The sequence below is a fragment of the Pholis gunnellus genome (assembly GCF_910591455.1).
Source record: "Pholis gunnellus genome assembly, chromosome: 22".
Taxonomy (NCBI): domain Eukaryota; kingdom Metazoa; phylum Chordata; class Actinopteri; order Perciformes; family Pholidae; genus Pholis; species Pholis gunnellus.
In genome coordinates, this window is record NC_136549.1 from 979,670 (window position 1) to 1,000,911 (window position 21,242).

General features: G+C 41.5%; 1 protein-coding gene across 1 annotated transcript in view; it reads left to right on the forward strand.

The window, feature by feature from the left end:
• Positions 1–20,307: 20,307 nt before the first annotated feature.
• Positions 20,308–21,242, forward strand: part of hmga2 (high mobility group AT-hook 2) — a 49,804-nt gene continuing 48,869 nt past the window's right edge. The window contains exon 1 of the mRNA XM_079183762.1: positions 20,308–20,483. Coding sequence (XP_079039888.1) covers positions 20,373–20,483 — 111 coding nt within the window. The 5' untranslated portion in view covers positions 20,308–20,372. The remainder of the gene's footprint in view (positions 20,484–21,242) is intronic.

The window sequence follows — 21,242 nt, forward strand, 5'->3', positions numbered from 1 at the left end:
CCGATAGGAATTCAGAATACGGCCCTGGGGCCCGGTAAACTATAACCAATAGAACTGGCTGTATTGTTTTCCATGTTGGGTGTGAAAGACGAAGAACCAGGCTTTCAAATGAGTTCTAGTCTAGTTTAGGTTTAGGGTTTAATAATAGGCTTGAGTCAAAGATGGCTGCTACTCCACCTCCTCGGCCGGTGCCTCGAGGAATGTGAGTATTAATATGACTTGGAGGAGTTGATTCATTTAGGCTGACATGTTCTTCATTACACAGCCAGGTTCCAGTGAGACAAAATAAATCAATGTGATTATCTGATATTATTTAATTTACTAGTACAGCTTTAGATGACAAAGATCTGATATTTAAGAGTCCACATTTAATTATCCTATTTTGTTGCACTGTTGCCTTGGTATTAACTTGGATTAGGTTATTTAGTTTAACTCCTCGACTGTTTACTTTTGATTTAATGAATTGAAGTGGCCGTGGGGCAGACACAGTCTCTATATGGTTGTGGGTGAGTAACTGCTCTAATGGAAGTGCAGAGAAGTGTGTAAGACTGTAACTCTGCTTCCTGGTCTGAGCTTTGGATTGTCAGATCTGGGTCAGATTTGCAGAAATGAGATCTGCTCCATCCAAAGTGGGATATATGCCGTCACTCATAAGCAGACCAGGTTAAGCAGTTACAACTTAAGCAGTTGCTGATCACTTGCAGTCCCTACCGACCGGTTAAAAGTTGTGAATAAACAGTGAATTACATATGTTCTCAATAGATTATGTTTAAAAAAAATGTCAATCACTGCAACCACGAGAGGTCGTTGAGCATACAGTCATGAATGAGCACAATGAACATTCGTATGATGGATCCAGCAGAATGCGAGACACAAAGCTCACACACACAACCAAATACATGATCTCTTGGCGGTTATAATGAATAGTAAATATCGCTATATAGTCCCTAGAATGGGTCAAGCTCAAAAACACTGGATTCTACAGCTCCCATAATGCACCTTGATCATCGTCAATATGCTCCCAATGAAGTCGCTAGGATTGCTGGTTAGCCAGCTGGACTTTACAAGCAGGAGGCCTGAAACAGAGATTAGGACAGAGACAGGTTGTTTATTTCACCCACAATGAAAACATGACAGTCTTCTCTATGTAACATACGGTGAACCACGGGCAGCATGTGGTCCTGGCGGCCTTATATAGGCCGACCACCGACAAAGATCCCCCACCACAGTAGAGGCAACTCTGACCCTCACCTGAGAACAAAATGACCCAAACAACAAATGCATTCAAATACATATCTACTATCCTAATGTCAATCATATGCATGAGCTCAATTTCAGTTACACATTACAATAAAGTCATTGAAAGCCTGAATAGGAGTTTCAAGTACGCTAACACCCCTACACTAATTACCACATGGTATCTCCTGGAGCCTTCAAATAGGTGCTCTTTGTCAAACAGCAGTGATATGCCAGGTGTGTGGAAGTGTGAAGGTAGTTGGGGTTGGAACTTCTGGTACCTTAAATGTGAATGCCTTTAGGGCGACACCATGTTTTCAATCAGGAGAGACTTTATTTAAATGTAACAATAATTTACAACACATGCATAAAAATGTAATAGTGCAACGTCTTTGGCAATATCAATACTTTTTTCTTCTTCTGAAAACTGAACAAAACAATAGTTTCAGTGCTTGAGACTATGAGGTCGCCCCCACCAATTGTACACTGGACGTACAAAGATAAAGATTCGCAACAAAGTAGGATAATAGAGGGGCAGTGATGCTGAGGTGAGAATCCCCCTGGAGTCCAGGCACCGGTGGTGATGATGAAGATGACGATGAGGAGCGTGACTGTGATGCTGACTGGAGGTGACTGGGGTGGAGGAGGGTCGCATCTGCTTAGAGCTGCAATGACAACTGACAGCAGCAGAGAGGAGAACACTTTTTAAAGTTTGACAGCAACAATGTGATTGACTTAAGGAAACCGTGCAGAATCTGGTTGGTTACTTAAAAGTGAATGTTAAAGGTCATCACAGGGAGAGAGAGACTATGAATGAAAAGGAGTGTAAAGAGAGTCTTCCTGACTGAACTTCTGCTAAGGCTTCATGTACGTACTTAAGAGGAAAGACTGTCCGAAGAGATACTTATCATCCCACCACTCAGAACAGGTACAAACACTTTTGCCTTTAGCAGTCGTTGGTTGGACACAGTTTGTATGAACAAGTTAGTTTCAAGCATAGCCCGCCTTGAAACACCTTTAAACTCCTTAAAGTCTTTGCTGTCTCCAACCCTAAGCTAAACATCATCTGGGTTATTCACTCAGACTTGACAAAGCTCCACCAGAGTTACAGAAGACATTATACAACAGTCCAGAAGAACCCTGTAAGAATCAGTGAATTGACTTTGACAGAGAGACATTAGTGGAATGTCCCTTTAAAATGTCTTCTTTTTATTGGGACAAATGAAACCAAAACTATTTACATGGAAAGATACCACTAGATATACATCTGTATTTTTAATGTGATTGAACCAAAAACCGTGGATCTCTTTCAGAACATAGTGACTGTAAATGTAACAAATCCAGTCCGAGAGATGCTCATCCTCACATATTCTTTCATACTCTAATCTATTTATTGCTGGATCAAATAGATAGACTCTTCAGTACTAAAATCGTATCCTGTTGTAAAGCTTCTTAGGGAAGAAGCCAGGGTGGCTGGTTAGGCACAACTATGGCCACTAACTTTACCTAAGTACATGTACCTGACCTAACAAACCCGACCAGAACACTCATATCATTGTAGAAGGCAATGGCGACTGCCCCGTTTTGAGGTTAAAGGACTTTGTTACATTTCTGGGTTGAAAGTTGAAACCATGTGACTTTTTCACATTGTATCACTATCATGTATGAGTTATGTGTGACATAGTGTGTTGTGTGCAGCAATACAAATAATTAAATTCTCTCTGTGTGTAGCGGTATGGTTATGTAAGGCTTGAGGTTAGAGCTGATGGTTAGGGTTAAGGTTGGAGGAATGAATGTGGTTAGTAAGTGTTCTCAAGAGTATAGTGTATACTATACACTATACTACTATATCTGTGTGTGTGTGTGTGTGTGTGTGTGTGTTTGTGTGCAAGAATGGAGAAGTTGATACCAATGACCTGAACACTCTTAATGTGGATTAGTGAAAATTTAAACATCCGCTGGTTGAGACATGCCTGGAGCGTGTGAAGAGAAAGACACCTAACCTGCTGGCTTTGAACTCCACCAACAGCTGCTGCTGTCACTTCTGTGTGTCTGCCCCATACAGTCAGCAACAGTTCCTGCTGCAGGCTTCCTAAAGAGCAACATATTGAAAAGAAGGGTCGGCGTATGGATCAGTTTGAGCTTTTCAAAGTTTCCTTGAGAGCTTTCTGGATATAGACTTTTAACGAAACAAATCAGAGGAGAAAGATAATAGCAGCTTGTTCTGAAGTGTGATCAATGTTGTTGCTGGTATATAAAAGAAAGAAGTCTGGAGAGTTGTTTGGTTTGACACATCTAGCTTGTACAAGCCAGTCACTTAAAAGACTACATATACAAATAAAGGCTGTAATGTCTCTGTGGGTCTATTATATAAACGTTTATTTCCTGCAGCTTCACTGATTCTTTTTGTCTGCACAGTGGGTGGGCTGCAGCGCATGCTGCAAACACCCTGGATGGGTCTCCAGCCCACTGCAGCTCCATCACAGACAGACTGTAGACACTTCTGTTCTCAACCTGTCTCAAAAACAAACAAGGAACCAAACTGGAAGTTTGAAAGAAGAAAACACCATTTAGACTGGAACTCTGGAAGGTTGTCAACTACAATCCTTTTGTAGTTTGTTGCCACAACACGTTCTCACACCCAACTCAGCAAATACCAATCAGTGGCCTACACTTCAAACACTTCGAGGTACCTTCTCTAGACTACAGTTCCCACTCGTTACACGCATAGTGTTTTTTTTAAATAAATTGTTTACAGGAAACGTTTCTGCTTGTTATGTGCACACAGTCTTTACCAAAGGAAACTTTAAACATAGGTCTACCTAGTTTACTTATGCAACAAAAATGCATAATTAGGTTTAGGCAACAACTTTTTTAGGCTTAGGAATATATGGTCATTTTAAATGGAATTTACAAGAGACATGAACTGTGAAAGTCCTGTGTTTGATCAAACGTCATCTATCCTTCTCTCCCTCCTACCCTATGTGGACTTTCTCCTCTAATAATGACTTGGGTGGGTTTAGAGGTTGCCATTGGAGTTAGTTGAAAGCCTGGTGTGTCGCATACAGAAATTAAAGTGTGCGTTAGTATCAGGCGGTAAGGGTCTCTGACCAAGCGTGGGTATTTGACAAGTTGGTTGCAACATTTGTGACATAAACAGTAGAATTATACCTTTCATGGTACAAGGTAATCCACCAGAATTGTGTGCCTGCATGTATTTGATTGGCCAACACTGTGTGTTGATGGATGATGTCTCAGGTACGCAGGTTCGGGTGGTCACTAAACCAAACCAATCACTGGATGGATTGCTACAGTGATGCGTGGTTCCCTGAGGATGAACCCTAATGATTTTTCATCTAGCGCCACTTGTAGATTAACATTTTGAGTTTGAAAAGAAACATGTCTGTTGAACAGCATGGATTGCCATGAAATCCACTACGGGTTTCATGGTTCCCTGAGGAAGAACACATAACTTTGATGATCCTCTGACTTTTCATCTCACACCACTAGCAGATTAATATTTTCAGTTTAAAATGAAACGTTGAGTCTGTTGAACTGTATGGATTACCCTGAAATGAGGTAGAGACCTTCATGTGTTTCAGTACAACCTCACAGAGTTATTAACGTGTCTGCAGACTCTTGTTTTAAGTCAGCAAGCTATCTGTCGGTCCTCCTGATACAGATAAATAAGAAACAAGAGACAGTTTTGACTCAGAGGAACTTTCTTCAAATCAGAACTGAATGTCCCAGTTTCATAATCACAAATACTATCCTCTGTTTTTAGTAAGGCAAGGCAAATGTAGTTATAGCGCATATTTCATTACAAGCTTCACATCGAAATGCACACAATGCCCAGTAACAGGTATAGAGCAATATAAACATTACAAATGATCAACAAAATGCATCAAAAACCAAAGAAGGATAAAGCACTTCATATTTATAGCAAGTTGTATTGTGGAAATTTATGATTTGTAGAGATTTGACGGTGTGGAGGGACTTTGAGATGCTCTGGGGGCCTTTGGACCAGCAGATGGAGCCTTCTCCCTACTGGCAGTGTCCCTGATGTATAGAGTGGGCCTTATAAGAGATGGCTGAGTATCTTGGAACTAAGGAAGGAAGGAAACAAATACCAAGTCCTGTTCAATCTTTACAACTGGTCAATAGTCATGTTTGTACATGCCAGCACATCAGCATCACAGCAACATAAAGTTACTAAATCTCACAGTAAAAGTGTTCTAGTAAATCTCCGCTTTTAATCTAAATATGATGATATCTCTTCAGAATGCACCTTCTAGCAGTAATATCTTCAGAGTGACGCCAAAGACCCCTTGGGAGAGACCTCTACGTTTGCAATGTGACCTCTGACCTCTGTTGGTGTGGCGGCTGGATTCCACTGCAAATTTATTGTATTCAACTGCGCTGCTTTAAAAGGTCGCAGTTTTTTCGTCATTTCTTTTCTTCCTTTTGCTGTCAGCTTCCTCTCTATCTCCCACAGGAAGTAAACACATCGCTTTGTGACAGACTGGACTGCTGGGTGGAGGAGAATCACCACCGTGAGGTTCAAAACATCATCATGTTGGTGTACAGGTCCGACACAAGACTTAGTAAAACTGAGCTTTACTGTTTCAGCTTCAATCAAAGCACAGGCTTCATACAGCACCCAGCAGAGGTCAGAATGCGAACACTTCTGGTCAAAGGTCACAGTGCAATTACGTCGGGTCAGCTCTGTGCCACCAGACAGCAGCCTGGTTATATGAGGCCAAATTAGAATAACATAGAAGCTATGGGACTTCAATGCAAGACAGGCCAAGTAATTCATTCTAATTGGAGACGCCATGTAAATAGGACAAAGAGGCATGTTCAGTTTGAAGAAAGATTGGCCTTCTTCTGACAGAACTTCTTGAAGCAATAGTGAGACCTTTAAATAATACTATTTCAATTAAAAAATGTTGCGTTATTGAGGAGTTCCTCAACATTTGACTTCTTGGATTGTAACTTAAAGGTAGCAAACTCTTTTTTTCAATGAATGTAGCTAGCAGCACTAGTTTCAAAAGTCTGCAAATCTAGCGAGAAAGTCGCAAAGTCAGCAACCATTTCAGGCCTCCCTCCAAAGCCACGCCCCCAAAATGATCATTATGAATGTAAACAACAAACATAACTACTGTTAGTATTCACAGATGTAAAGTGAGCAGCTTGTAGAATACTCTGGTGACAAGAAAAAAGTGCACAGGCAAAATACGCACAGGCAGGTAGGTGGACATGCAGGCAGGTGGACATGCAGCTAGGTAGACAGGTGCAGAGACTGAGGCTGAATCACGCTTGGAGCTGCGCAACCGAGTGGAGTTCACCACTCGAAGGACCGATCCGAACAAAAGAAACCTTCTCATAGTAAGAGTTTAACTGGTGTCTGGGCTTAAGTAGGTCATTCAGTGTGTTATTCCTTTAGCTTGTTTTGTTTAAGTTACTGTAGTGTTTAGAACGTGTTATTGTGCAAGCATCGCGGACCGCTGGGTCCCGCTATACTGTGTATTTACTGCTGTAACCGTGTTGCATTAGATCAGTCACTGCTGGTGGATTTGGAGATTATGATTTTATTACTTTAAAGACCAGAACCACGGCGGGCCGAACCCAGATTCGCCCTCCGGGTTCCGGGGTGATAAGAAAGCAATATTCGTAGTTCACCGCGGTGATAAGGATCTGCTTTGTTTTGGGGATTATTTAGTTTTGTTCGGTTTTCTCTTCTTTAAATTGGCCCCGTGAGTAGGATTTAGAATTGTAACTATCACTGTATAAACATTTAGAGATGTGGCTGGCCGGATGCGAATCTGAGCGCAGAGTTTTTACGTGATAGTGAAGCTGTTCTTACATCTTACGGCGGCGCTAAGTGCCTTGCTTTAGAGTTCGGCTTTCCTTTCTTTCTACTAACACGCACACACATAGTTAGACACACATACTGATTTAGCTAACCATCACGTATGACCGCAGTCTATTGTCTCGTCCCACATTGTGCGCTGACCCACGTGGTTACGTACGTAGCCACCTCCCCCTATTTTGTCGTAGTTCTTTTACCTCCGCCATCTTGTTTGTAGTCCACGGGGCGCGGCCCCGTTTGAGATTACATTCTACGTCCCAATCCCAATGTCCCCCCTAAACCCTCAAACCCTGAACCCTCAAGGACTTACTGACGTCACCTGGTAAGTGGGTGAGTGTGAGAGGCTGTGAGGGCTTGAGATGGTGTAAATATGAATGGGACAGCACTTTGCTGCAACATATCACGTTACCATGAAAACGACAACAAATATGATGTATAATTGTGTGTATTCATTTTATACTTTGTACTCCCTGAGTTGAACGTCTTCAGGCTCTTTACTCACAAGATGAGAAGTAACTTCATATAATCCATTTACTCGTTTTTGTCAAAACAGCTTCAATGAAAAAATCTAATATTTGATGAATAAATGAATAAATATTCTCTGATTTCATGTTTATTTTTTGTTCCATCTTTAACCCTTAATGTTTCTGTTTAAATGGAATACTCCAGGCTGAACACACGTGAGCCGTCCTCTTTGTTTACCTTTTTTGTTTACGTCTCCATGCGTCCACTGGTTACTCAGTGTTTAACGTCACATTGCAATGATTTGTGGGTAATTCCATTAGGCAAAGTCAGCATCCTATGCTGAATAACGGAAAGGGTTCATAAAGGGCTCAATATGTCTGCGAGAGAGCCTCAAACACTCGATGATTTGACAGTGGGACATCTCTAAACCCTCACAGACTTTGCGGGAATGCGCCTCAAAGTCCGTGAGTCAATAAGGGGGGACATTGGGATTGGGCCTACCACTGTCTGAGTAGTTCGCTCCTCCCCTACACACGTACACCCCCCATATACATACATGCACATACACATACATATATATATATATATATACTCTCACCGCAGTTTGTTCACTTGACTTTAGGTGTTAGACATAATTGTATGATAGTGTTTGTTGGCTTTTGATATTATTTGATTTGATCGTTTATTATTTGGATTTAATAAACTCTGTTATATTTTAAAGAGCAGTCTTCTGTGATTACTTGTGCATATGTGTGTGATAACAGCTGTATATTGTGGCTTGTGCTGGAATTCAACCTTCACGGTTTGCTCTGATTATAGAACAGGACTTTGACTGTGGACATTCTGAGTGAACACTCATTTTGAGACTCAATTTATAGTTTGGTTATCGGTCTCTGTTTGCAGGGTGGTGCCCCGGTATTATTAGTAATTGTTAAGGAACCTATTGATGTTAATAACTCCATTGATGTTGATGGTTTAGTTTCATATTTGCTGACACCCAAACACGCTCCTCTTCGTTCCCAACAGTCATGAGCTATTGCAGCTCAAAATCCTAAAATTCTGCAACTCACAATTTATTTCCAATACCAATGTTCAGTGCCAAAGCATGAAGTAGTGTGTCCTTGATAAAGCGAGGAGGAAAGTAAACACCTGTGAGATCTCTGAAAGATCCAACTTGCTGGACAAATTAGCCTTTACAATCAGAGATCACATGAGGAACTGGGATAAGATTGACCCCAAAGAAACACTCATTTTACTTCAATCCAGCAAGTCTTGCAATTATAGCTACATCCCAATCCCCCCTCTTCTATACTAATTAATACGTATAAAATATAAAAATGTGCAATGGACTTTGAAGAAAACAATCGTCTAGAAGGTGAGGAAAGAAATATTGCAATAAATGAAGCTAGCGTAAGTTCATGCAGGACACGGAAGTTATACGCCCCAGCTGTAACCAGCTGACAGCCAGCCGATTGAATCGTAGCTTCCAATCGGCCACGCACCATTCACAGCCCACTCTCACTTCAAGGAGGTTTATTTAAATATGGCTTCCTCCTCACTGATTCATTCTACATCTACGCTGTTACAGACCACACTGCTGGCGAAGCTTCGCCTCCTCCACCCCAGCCTACACCTCATTTTTAGTTCATCTTCTGGCAAATGGTTGAAATGTATTTAAAAAATGTACTTCTTGCTCAGTCCTGTAAACCCGGGGAGTTACTGAACTGTTCCTGACTGAAAGAATAACAAAATAAGATCCAACCGACTGCAGGATCAGAATCAGAAAGATTAAATAACACATCAACCAGCCCAGGAGCTGCAGATTGAAAAGAGCCACTTGGCTAAATCTGACACATTTAGCCAGTAGCGCTGACATCGAAAAGTGGCCGATGGTATATCACTGTTGTTCAGCGGTATATACCGATACCTGGAGTGGTATGTCACTGTTGTTCAGCGGTATATACCGATACCTGGAGTGGTATGTCACTGTTGTTCAGCGGTATATACCGATGCCTGGAGTGGTATGTCACTGTTGTTCAGCGGTATATACCGATGCCTAGAGTGGTATGTCACTGTTGTTCAGCGGTATATACCGATGCCTGGAGTGGTATGTCACTGTTGTTCAGCGGTATATACCGATGCCTGGAGTGGTATGTCACTGTTGTTCAGCGGTATATACCGATGCCTGGAGTGGTATGCCACTGTTGTTCAGCGGTATATACCACATTTAATAATGTTGATGTTATAATAAAGGTAACACTTGTGAGATTTGTTCAGATGTGTAAATATCAGTGTATATGTTACACTATAAACGATAAAGCGGTTTGTGGTTCTGGTGCTTGTTGGCTGATATCTCTGTAATGGTTTCATGGAGAGAAACATTGAAGATATCTCTGGAATCTGTGTTGCATTATCTTGCTTTCTGATACCTCGGTTGTCCGTGTTAGCTTTTAGCTTTGACTTGGTAGCTTTGTCCGGAGTGCGTAGCCGGCGGACTCATGGCGAAAAATATGTGATATTGTGGTAAATCTTCTAGTTGATTATATTAGTTGTGTAGAATTGTGTTTGGAGCATGTAAAAATGGCTTGCAGGATCTTGTTGCCCAGACTTTTTTTTTAATCCGGTCTATAACATGTATATAACATGCATTATCTTCGTTCCCGATGTGCATTTTTTTGTATTTATAAGGATTTTGTATTTGCTGATGTACCCTGAAACTGATATTATGGCCGATGTTAGGCCATAATATCAGTTATATATATATCAATGGCATATACCACTGATATAAACGGCATACCACTCTGATTCCATGGCATATACCACTGATATGAACTTTCAAGCGGCACCTTCCTTTAGGAAACGGTATATGCCGTTGGAAAAGTACCACTCCAGTCATCGGTATATACCGCTGAACAATAGTGGCATACCACTTTCCGATCTTGGTGCCACTCCATTTAACACACACACACACACACACACACACACACGGACAAGCAGGAGGATTGACGATGGCTGTCCCTGTCGCTGATATCAGATCTGGTCTAGCATCCACCCTGCTGGATAGGACCACACAGCCTGATGGTGGCCGTGTTCTGCCGGGTGTTTGTGGACAAACAGAGGTCCGCGTGGAGTCGGGCGCAGGTCAGCAGGATCCTGGGAACGAGACCTGCCCTCGCTTGTCCCGTGCTCCTCCACTACATCTCCAAAGCTGCTGCATTCTTAGTGATATGAGAGGCAGCGGAGGGGCGGAGGAGGGGTTGGGGGACCTGCATCTTATCGTTTCCCATTTTCCAACATTAAACAATGGCTATTAGATGCACCTGGGTCACGAGGGTTGAGGCTCTCATGTGACATGCCATGGCACCTGGAAGACCCTGTTAGTTCTGGATCTGAAGTGAGTGAAAGTTAATTTGAGGAGGTGAGGAGAATAGCATACTCACTCTATGTCTTGGTGTTCTAACTGTCCACGAGAGAGAAAGAAGGACGACAGAGGGCACGGCTCAACATTTGTCTGGATAAGCACTGTCCATGCGTTTGGTCGCCTCTGACACACGTACTCTCAAACACACATGTGGACGGCCTATTTGACCCCCCAGCTTCTATATTTAATTTATTAATTTCCTATCTGACAGTGCGGGTGAGCAGGGAGACACCTCTGCTCTCTCACCACACTAACCTCCCTGCAGGAGCTAAACTTCATCCAGAAAAAAGTAAGCACGAGGAGAGAGAGAGAGAGAGAGAGACTGTGTCTGCTGTATTTAATTGCTTTAAGGACACCGTTGTGGTGCGATGTCCTGGAAAACTGTTGGAAAATAATGTAATCCGAGAACAGATAGAAATAGAAATCCTTAAGCAGTCTGAAGTGTTTGGCCCTCTCACCGTAAATGCATGACATATGTGCTGCTGCTTTGACGGAACTTGGGAAGAACGTATGTAGAGGGGAAACAGTTAAAACTGACTTTGGGTGGCAGAGAGGCTGCGGTCAAACTCAGATATTTTAGTACGCTGTGGACTATTCCTCCTCCTGCTTTGCCAAAATGAAGAAAAAAAAATGCAGTTACTATATGCTCTCAAAGAGGAATTTGAATCTGTATTTGAATTTACAACAACATGATGTACAATTCATCACATTGTCTAAGCTGTTGATCTCAAAGCAAAGCTGCATTAGAACATATGAATCTAAAATGAAAGGATGAGTCTGGCGTTCTTCTATATATTTCTTAAAGCCAGCAAATCTCATGAAAAGACGAACATCAACGATGTCTCTCACTACTGTCCGACTTGTCTGTGGCGCTCTAGAGTGAATCTCTAAAAATAGCTTGTGAATGCAAAGCTTTGACTTTTAAAAAAGCACAGTATTTCCCAAAACAGTGCAAATAGTGAATTAGTTTGGGACTATTTTCAGAGGCGGAATAATCCACGCTTGGTGCTCTAGTGACTATCTGTAGCAGTTAAAATAAACTACAGTGTGTGTGTCCATGGTGAGGGAACATGTCAGCCAGTGCAACAGTGTGGCTCATTGATGTGCTCTTAACCATTTTTAAACCACAATGGAGCTCTATGGCACAGGTAAAGAAGATGTATCAGGCTTTGACACGCATATTTTACAAATTAGTAGATACATTAATTGTTCGTTCGGGTTTTAGGATTTGATGATAATTTAAGAAATACATTATCACATATTATCAGACGTATCCTTAAAAACTCAAAGTTCATCGTAACCAGTAACTCTCGTAAGTCTTTGAGGCAGAATGAAAGACTAAATGTTAACATTGATGTTAGCTATTAGCTTTCAGAAAGGATTGTGTGTCTGTATTGTAATGAGGTTGGTCATGCACCTCTTTAACACCGTCGCTTATAAAAGTTTATAAAAACACATTAAAAACACAGAGATACTTGTAGTGTCCAAGAGTGTAAACCTTAAGTTGACGCATGTTTCTGGTCCTATGCACATGCTCACACCGACACCGCCCGTAGGTGAAAGCAAAACGTGTTTTATTGATCCAATTTCTCTCGTACAAGTTAGTGAAACGACTTCCTTTCTTCCTAAAAGTACCGCCGATTACCCCGACACACTTTAATCACACAGGTTAATCCACAAATTGTTCCACAACATAATCCACTTAGCATGGAAAACTGTGGGGCTCCATTCTGCTCCAGATATTACGAACAACCGTAACTAACTGTCGCAAAGTGTCCTTAAAGTGACGGCAGTCTGTCACTTACGTGTATTTCTTACCATAACAAATGATAACAACATCCTTGTAACATTCAAAGTAGAAACAGATGTGATTAAAGTTTAACATGTAAATATTTGACCTCCAATTGAATTTGGCTCTTACAATAATGTGTACACGATATTTCAGTCTAAATTAGTGGTCACCAACCTTTTTAAGCCCAAGATCCCTGACCTCTGCCTTGGTGAACGGCAAGATCTACTTATTGAGGCGTTGAGAGAAAAAGACTGTCTAGACTGTACTTACAACTTGAGGCTTTTTATTTGGCCTAATTGTAATTGAATGAAATCAAACACTTTGGTCCAGCTTTCAAATTGATGTGACCAAGAACACACTAAATGACTTAATTTCAGTGCAACATCAAAAATAAATTATTGGTTAACCGCACACAATATGAACAAGAAAAAACACATTTGCAATGAGCAGGCTGGATGAACTACCAACATTAACTGTTGTATTTATCAACTGACGTTACAACACAACACTGACAACATTCTCAGTCAGTGCAACTAATGTAAGTGCAGTTCAGCTCTGTGTCCCATCACAATGCCATCAGAAGTCATGTGACTCAAGTCAGTGTGATGCTGTGACTGAACACCGTCTGTGAGTGCCTTGTAGTTCGGCTCATAAGCACAGACAGCCAGTCTGAGGCAGTCTGTGAGGTGTCTGTCTCCTTACCTCCTTATCCCTCACTCCCTACCCTGGTGTTCTCATGTTTCCTTACCTCCTCATCCCTCACTCCCTACATTGCTGTTCTCATGATCCCTCACTAACTGTCCGTGCTGGATCTGTCCCCGTTGTTTTAAAAAGCTAAATAAGTTGTTAGCATGACATTCACAAACATATTGCTGGAGATCTAAAAGCCACATCTCATATATATTGTGGGGATTACGATTGTATAAGTGAGCACTATATCACAGCCACGTATAAAGAAATACATTGAAGAAAATATATTTATGGTAAGATCGCATCAACCTGGATTCGAACCTGTCGAGCAAAATAGTAATAGATTCAAAAACGGCCGCGCTACGCGATCCGCGATCCGCCACTTGCATCTTACATCGTAACGCGCATTTTCTTGTAACTGATTGAACATGATTTGCAGACCTCCACCCTCGGTAAACTATCGATGGATAAATCCAAAAGAAGAAAAGTCACGGAGGAAAATAGAGTTTAATTCTGCGTGGACGTATTAATTTGCTTTCACTGCCAACGATGCTGGCTTACCTGAATGCTTGATATGTGGCGAGAAATTTGACATCAAATTGCGTTTGCGGCTCCAGACACATTTTATTTGGTGGAAAATAGGGCAAAATGGCTCTTTGGATAGTAAAGGTTGCCGACCCCTGAGCTAGCTAAACCTGTCTGGTGCAGCTAGTAGAGAAGCTTCATGTTCTGCTTCCCTTTCCCGCTAGTCTGCTGTCTGATTGTGAGGTCAGGCTGATCTGGGATCAGCTCTTTAACTGCAGAATCTCCGCGAAACTTCTCCTCTCAAACGGGTCTTGGAGGAGCAGTGCTCGCGCTGGCGCTCGCGCTCGCCTGTAGAGACTTCTCCTGACGAGAACGCGCAGCTTGGGGCCAAATCGTTTTGGCCCCACTCTGAATCTATCTGAGGACGCTGATTGGCTAAATTGTATGTCACTCATTTATATCTTTAATCAGCAATTGACTAAACTGCTTCATAGAACCGCCTCGGTGGGGCCCACCAGTTGCGCGTTTTGAGACGTGCACACAAGCGGAGATGATGAGCAGACAGGCTGCAGACAAAATCCCCTTCAAAATAAAAGCACAGGATTTTTTGTTTCCTCTTTTTTGTTTTTGATTTATTTTTATTTTATTTTGGAGATCGACAGGGAAAGTCTCCGAGATCGACCTGTCGATCGCGATCGACGGGTTGGCGACCACTGGTCTAAATGATTCAGCTGTTAGGCGGCTGCTAACAAGCTAAGAATTTTCATACATAGAAATATGTCAATTTAGCCGACAAAGCCATTACAGTGTCAGGAATGATGAGCTCCAATATCTCTGGTGCAACAGGAAATCAGTCATAAACAGTTTGTGGTGTCGGTACAGTGTAAGGATACATATTTTTATAAAAGCAGTCAAAACATTGCTTCATCTTAATACACATTATAAGATTATACATAATCAAAAAAGGGCAGTAGGACCAGAGTTTCAGGCCAATATGCAAACAAAACATAACTGGCTCTACAGAATGATATATGTACACAATACATACCTGTAATAATATATTTAGTGCCGGGATAACATTTCATTCTAATCCTCCCATTGAGAATTCATAAGCAGTGTGAAGAATTAATGAATGGTTTACGAAGCATGTAGCTGCAAGTGGAAGCAGATATTTCAACTGTTTATGTCATGAAGCGTTTGTAACTTGTGTTTAAACAGATAATGAACGAATCAAAATCTAACATAACAGTTAGTATTGTTAATAAATTATCTAATTATTTATATATAGGCACCGTGACAACAGAACAGACACCAATGTTGATGAAGGCCATGAGATGTAGCTGAAAGCTCAGGGAGAAACCTCACTGTCAACAAGGAAGAGGATGACATCACGACGTGCTAATATTTCAGTCAATAATCACTACAAAAATATTGTCAACAACATCTTCAAAAATGTTACTTATTATACATTTATCTGGTCCAGAAGGGCACTCGAGCCAAAGAAGGTGAAAGGTTACCGCTTAAAGCAGAACAGGGAGCAGGAGATCTGTACGTCTCCTGCTGCTCAAATCAATATGCCGCACACACACACACACACACACACACACACACACACACACACACACACACACACACACACACACACACAGCTTTCCATCTCATTGCAGTAACACATTGATTTCCTGGTTTCATTGTGCTTAAACGGAGCTGCGTGCCCAGCTCAGCTGTGCTGAAACCAGCCCTGGGTAATGGATCTGTGCAGCCATTGATTGTATTGGTTTGATGCCGACGCCGCTCTGTCTGAAGGGGAGGGGTCTGTACCGCACACAAACCCCTTCTTTGGGGGGTCTCAGGGCTGTTTTTTTATGAATGAAGTGAATACCAGCTCTGAGTTAACCACACATTCTCTCAATAAACCCCCTGTTTCTGTGGAGAGGGGCAGTTCTGCAGTTGTGAAAATAAATGCTTTGTACAATAAGGTGCATTCTGATGATATTTCTGTTCAAAGCTCAGAATGTAGCGGATTCTAACTGAGCTGCTCGTGGAGAGAGGCCACAGGACCGTGGGAAAGGTCCTCCACGTAAAGCACTTTATTCTTTGTGTCTGTTGTTCTTGTGTAATTGATCTCACTCCACGTCCACGGCGGAGTGCTTCAAAGCCACACACTTTCTTTTTCTTTTCTTTTTATGGCCGCACCAAGTGAAAGAATTCAACACGTGCATACCGAGCATTGTTTTGTATTGAAGGAGAATAATTCTCCACATAGCCTGCATATATTCACGTGCCACACTGAAAAAAACGATTCGGCCCCCTTGTAAATGTTACATGTCTTAATCTAGTTTATTTAATCGATTTTAATGTGTAATTGAATCCTACGTATCTTTTTTAATTAATCTCAAAATGTTCTGCACTCGTTTAAAATGAGTTAATTACATTCAGGTAAAAGTAATGAGAAAAAAATATGTACAATTTAATTTCCACACGTTTTCCTGTCTGCGCATTGGCAGACTGCGGCGGGATTGTTTTCACTCTGGGGGGATTTCCGTTAGAAGCTCCCGCACTGCCGTCTGTCCACAGGTCTGTTTTCGGTAAGTAAGCAATTTATAACCATATGTGTGTTATATTTGTTCTAAAACAGAGTTTTCGTTACACTTTAAAACAGTGTTTGATAGAAAAAAGCATTTAGCTGACAGTATCAATTGTGTGTTTGCTACTTTAGCTAACGTTACAACAGCTAACGTTAGCTTAGTTGCTACTTTAGCTAACGTTTCAACAGCTAGCTTAGTTGTGTAGTAACATAATGTGAAGGTGATATGTACGTTAACGTTAAGCTAACATGATATTGCGCTCAAGTGTAATGCTAGGTGAATTCAATTGTAGTAGCTTTTAAACTGTTTTAGTAGCTTGTGGACTTCACAAACATGCATGCAAATGTTAATGGACTATTTAAGGAGTGGTAGACTGGCCATGCTGATTGCCAACTGTCACGTTATATTCCTGACTGGTTGCAAGTATGTTTTTAAATATTTTTAGTATGGTAGAATTAGACAAAGCGAACTGTGAAATCACGTTCGTAAATGGTGTTACAGATGCTCTCAGACAGCAAGGGGTTAATGTTACCGTTGCAGCCCTGACACGGTAACGTTAACGTTATATTGCTGCAGCAAGCTGCCGGTCAGTCAACACAATGACGCTGAGTGGCAGACAGAGCAACAGCAGCAGCTCACTTTGTGCAAGTCTTAAGTCAGAGTTCACCAGAAGCTTCAGTAAAGTGAAAGTAATCACCAGGTTGTGCTTTATGAGAATAACTATAAGTAAAAGTAGGGTCATGTATGCAGAACTAAGATAATTAATTATTCCATTAAGAGAATGTATAATGAAGTCAGTGTATTTTTTAAGGTCACTATAGGTCCTATATATATTCTAGACATTTTTTGTAATTATTGATGTTTTGAGGGATATTTCAACAACTGTAATTCTTTTCTACAGGAGACAAGTGCTTTCAATCTTAAAGGGCTGCCATCCTCCAGGCATCCAACTTGAGGAAGATGATGGGCATCTCATTCTGAAGTATATGGTAAGTCACCAGCCACATGTACTGTTTTGTATTACAGAAAATGTTTTAAGATCCTAATATCACTAATAGTTACAACAAGTCATTGCGACAGCACAAATAACTCAGTTCACACCTGTTGAATAGGTACAGAACATTTCTGTGATTTTGAGTAACAAAAACAATGCTAATTTAACCTCATACTCGACAGTTGTCTGTATGTAATTAAATATATAACTTAAACACTTTTTTCTTTTTTCTCATATTCTCTTTCAGTATACAGGACATCAAGGAGACGACATCCTGAGAGACCTGAAGATATCCACCATGCGCATACATGTCATCAAAAGAGGGTGGAGAAGCTGGACGTTATGATGACAGTGACATTAATGCTGAAGGAGTAATCATTCTGGACAACATTGGATCCGTAGCCCGAGCTCCTTACAATGAGGCCAGGAGTCACCTATGCACTGAACACGTGAATTCATTCAGAAAGTGCTTTTGCTTTCCCTAAAAGTACTTTGACCAAAGTCAGTGCTGGATTGGTGAATTTCTTCAGCCATTCATGTGAACTCTGTTAATTAAGCTGCATTATTATTTCTGGTTTGGAGGTGATGGAGAACATTTACTGCTTGAGCCATAATGTGGTTTTGTTGTCACTATATTTACTATAATGTGAAATGCAGCTTAAGAAGGTGTTGCAGGCTGAAAAACATGTGTTGGACTGTTGTATTAACACTAGTGTGAACCCTGGACATAGGGGCTTGTTTTTGTGAGACATTGGGTATTATATTCAATGCATCCTTTTGATGTACGTGTTCGCTGTCTGGCAGCTATGGTACTGGTGCATTGTTTTTTTGTTAGCAATGGCACTGGTATAAGTAAATGAACTGCATTCCAAGTCTTAAGTAAAAGTGTTGTCAGCAAGTATTCTCATCAAAATGTACTTTTACATTTACTGCACTATCAAAAGTATTGTGCAGTAAATGCACAATAGAACTTTAGTTTCTTTTCATCTGAAAAGAAACTAAAGCTTTCAGATGAACGTTAAAATACAATATTTACCTCTGAGATGTATGGGAGGAGAAGTGGAAAGTATAGCATAACATAGAAATACTCATGTAAAGTAAAAGTACCTTATATTTTTATGTAAGTACAATACTTGAGTAAATTTACTTATTTACGTTGCTGGTAATGAAGATAATAAAATTGTAAAAAGTGAGTATTTTTGTTTGCTTCATTTGTGTAAACATGGAATGTATTGAAAGTTAAGACTAGTAATAGCTAAAAATGTTTAACTAAATCAAACTTAATTTTAGTTTGTAGAAATGAAACCATTAAATTGATCTCAATCTACTAAAACAAAAAAGGTAAATAGTAAATGAGGTCACATAATACATTTGAGTATACTGAACATGAACATAGTGAGTAAACTTTACTCAAAATAGTTGAGGTAAAATTATGAATATAAATTAAGTAAAGTCAACTTAAAATATATATCTGGATTTAGATACATTTATTTCGTGCAACCACTTACCTAAAAAAAATTAAGTAAATCCAACACAACATTTTTTTCAGTGCAGAAAGAATTCACTGGTCCAGGTTTTACTTTAAAAACTCACAACTGCGCACATCTACACAATGTGTTCAGAATAATAGTAATGTGTGTGGACAATTGTTGTAATCAAACAGGCACAGATTTAAAGAAACATATTGTAGAAAAACGCAACGAGCTCTAGAAAAAAACACACCTGACAATTGAAATGAAAATGTACTTTTCACCACATGAAAAATGTGTCTAACTGTAACCCGAGACACCTCACTTCATTTCACAAAGGCAAAACATCAACGTCAATTTCGCATTTTAAACCAGTGATTATTTTACATTTTAATTATTCATGAGGGACGCAACAGATTTTCAAATGTTTTGCATTACTCCAGACAGTGGCCGTCATTTACTACACATACAACCAGGCTTAAGTGTAGTTCACTTGTATTAAGCTTAGAAAGTCCTCGATGAGCAGCAGCTTAACTGCAGCGTGGAGCCGATAGGCCGACATGTCCCTCCTTCATGTTCCACAGGAGTGAACTCTGAATGGCTGTTCAGTGTCCGGCAGCAGCAGATTCCATTGAGACGTGTGAAAATGTGAATTTAATTCATAAATGCGGACCGCCATGTCTGGCCCGCCGCCAGGATTCCGTCTTCCTCTGTTTTCTCTGGCTCCCATCCAGACCCCCCCCCCCCCCCCCCCCCCCCCCCCCCCCCCCCCCCCCCCCCACACACACACACACACACACACACACTCACACACACACACACACACACACAGCCGTGTTATCCACCCACGGGAGAGGTGATTTCTTTCCTTTTTCCTTTTTTTCCATTTTTGTATTTAAACCCATCCTCATTGAGTGGGTCCTGTTTTTTGGGGGGGGAGTGGGCTGTGGATGCGCTTGTTATGCCCACACTTCTAGACGATCCGTGCCGAGCTGTCACGCCTCGCTGCTGCGTGGTTCCTGCCCCCGGTGCCGAGGTGCCTTCTAGCCGAGTTTGATTCGGAGCCGCTCGGCGTCTCGGGCTCCGTCGCCCCCGGTGTTCCGTCTCCTTCTGCTCACTGAGCCAAAAGCCTTCCAAGCTGCTCACCGGCTCAGTTTATCGGCTTCATAGCCGCCGGTGCTGCTGCCCGAGCGGGAGACTTGTAGCCTACAGTGGACGGCAGACCCGTGAAAGTGAGGGATTGAAAGTATCCCACTTTTTTTCTTTTTTCTTTTTTTTCTGTTCACCGGGAGGAACGGAGCAGCAGCAGCAGCGGGAACCATGAGCGCACGCGGGGACGAGGCCGGGGAGAGCTCCGGCTCCCAGGAGCCCACCACGGGGGCCACGGAGCCCCAGAAGAGAAGGCCGGGGAGACCGAGGAAGCCCATAAAAGTAAGCTCGTGTCTCGCTGTTCACTGAGGGCGCTCCGCGGACAGGCAGAAGAATGAGATCCAGACTGTAGTCCATCTGCACATTGTTCCGCCTTTAGACGTTTGCTTTGGTCGGAGAGTTGAGGTAAAACTTTAGCGGTGACTTACCGGGGTTAGTTTTAGCAGTCTGTCTTATGGAACTATATTCTGTTTTAAAGTGAGCTGGGTTTGTAATTGATTGGTCCAGCGCTTCTTGTGTTTAGTAGACTGTAATATTCTATTCATAAGGAACTCCATTAACAACTATGTTTCCCAAATACACTGCTGTTTGGGACTTCATGTATGCTGAATAGGCTCCATACACATGACCAGGAATGCGCCTGTTTACAGTTTGGCTCTGGTCAATGGTCTTTAATTGACAACATGAGTGAAAAGAAAATTGCGGGCATGAACGTAACTCTGCGGGGATCGGAATGTCTCTGTCAATGACTTTCTGTAAATGTGTTTATGGATGAGATTCACTGATGAGTCACAGTCTTATTCCAAATTTCACACCGAAATCACGTCCACGGAGGCGGCTGCAGTGTAACTGTGGGTGAGAGACACCGGACACGTTCAGACACAGCAGCTGGTTGTTGTGGAGAGTCAGAGTTAAAGATTGTGCGACATTTAAAAGTGGAAAACCAGACTGAATAATAGTTCCCTCTCATGTATTCCCTCTATGGTACTTAGACACACACACACCTACACGCACACGCACACACACCTACACGCACACGCA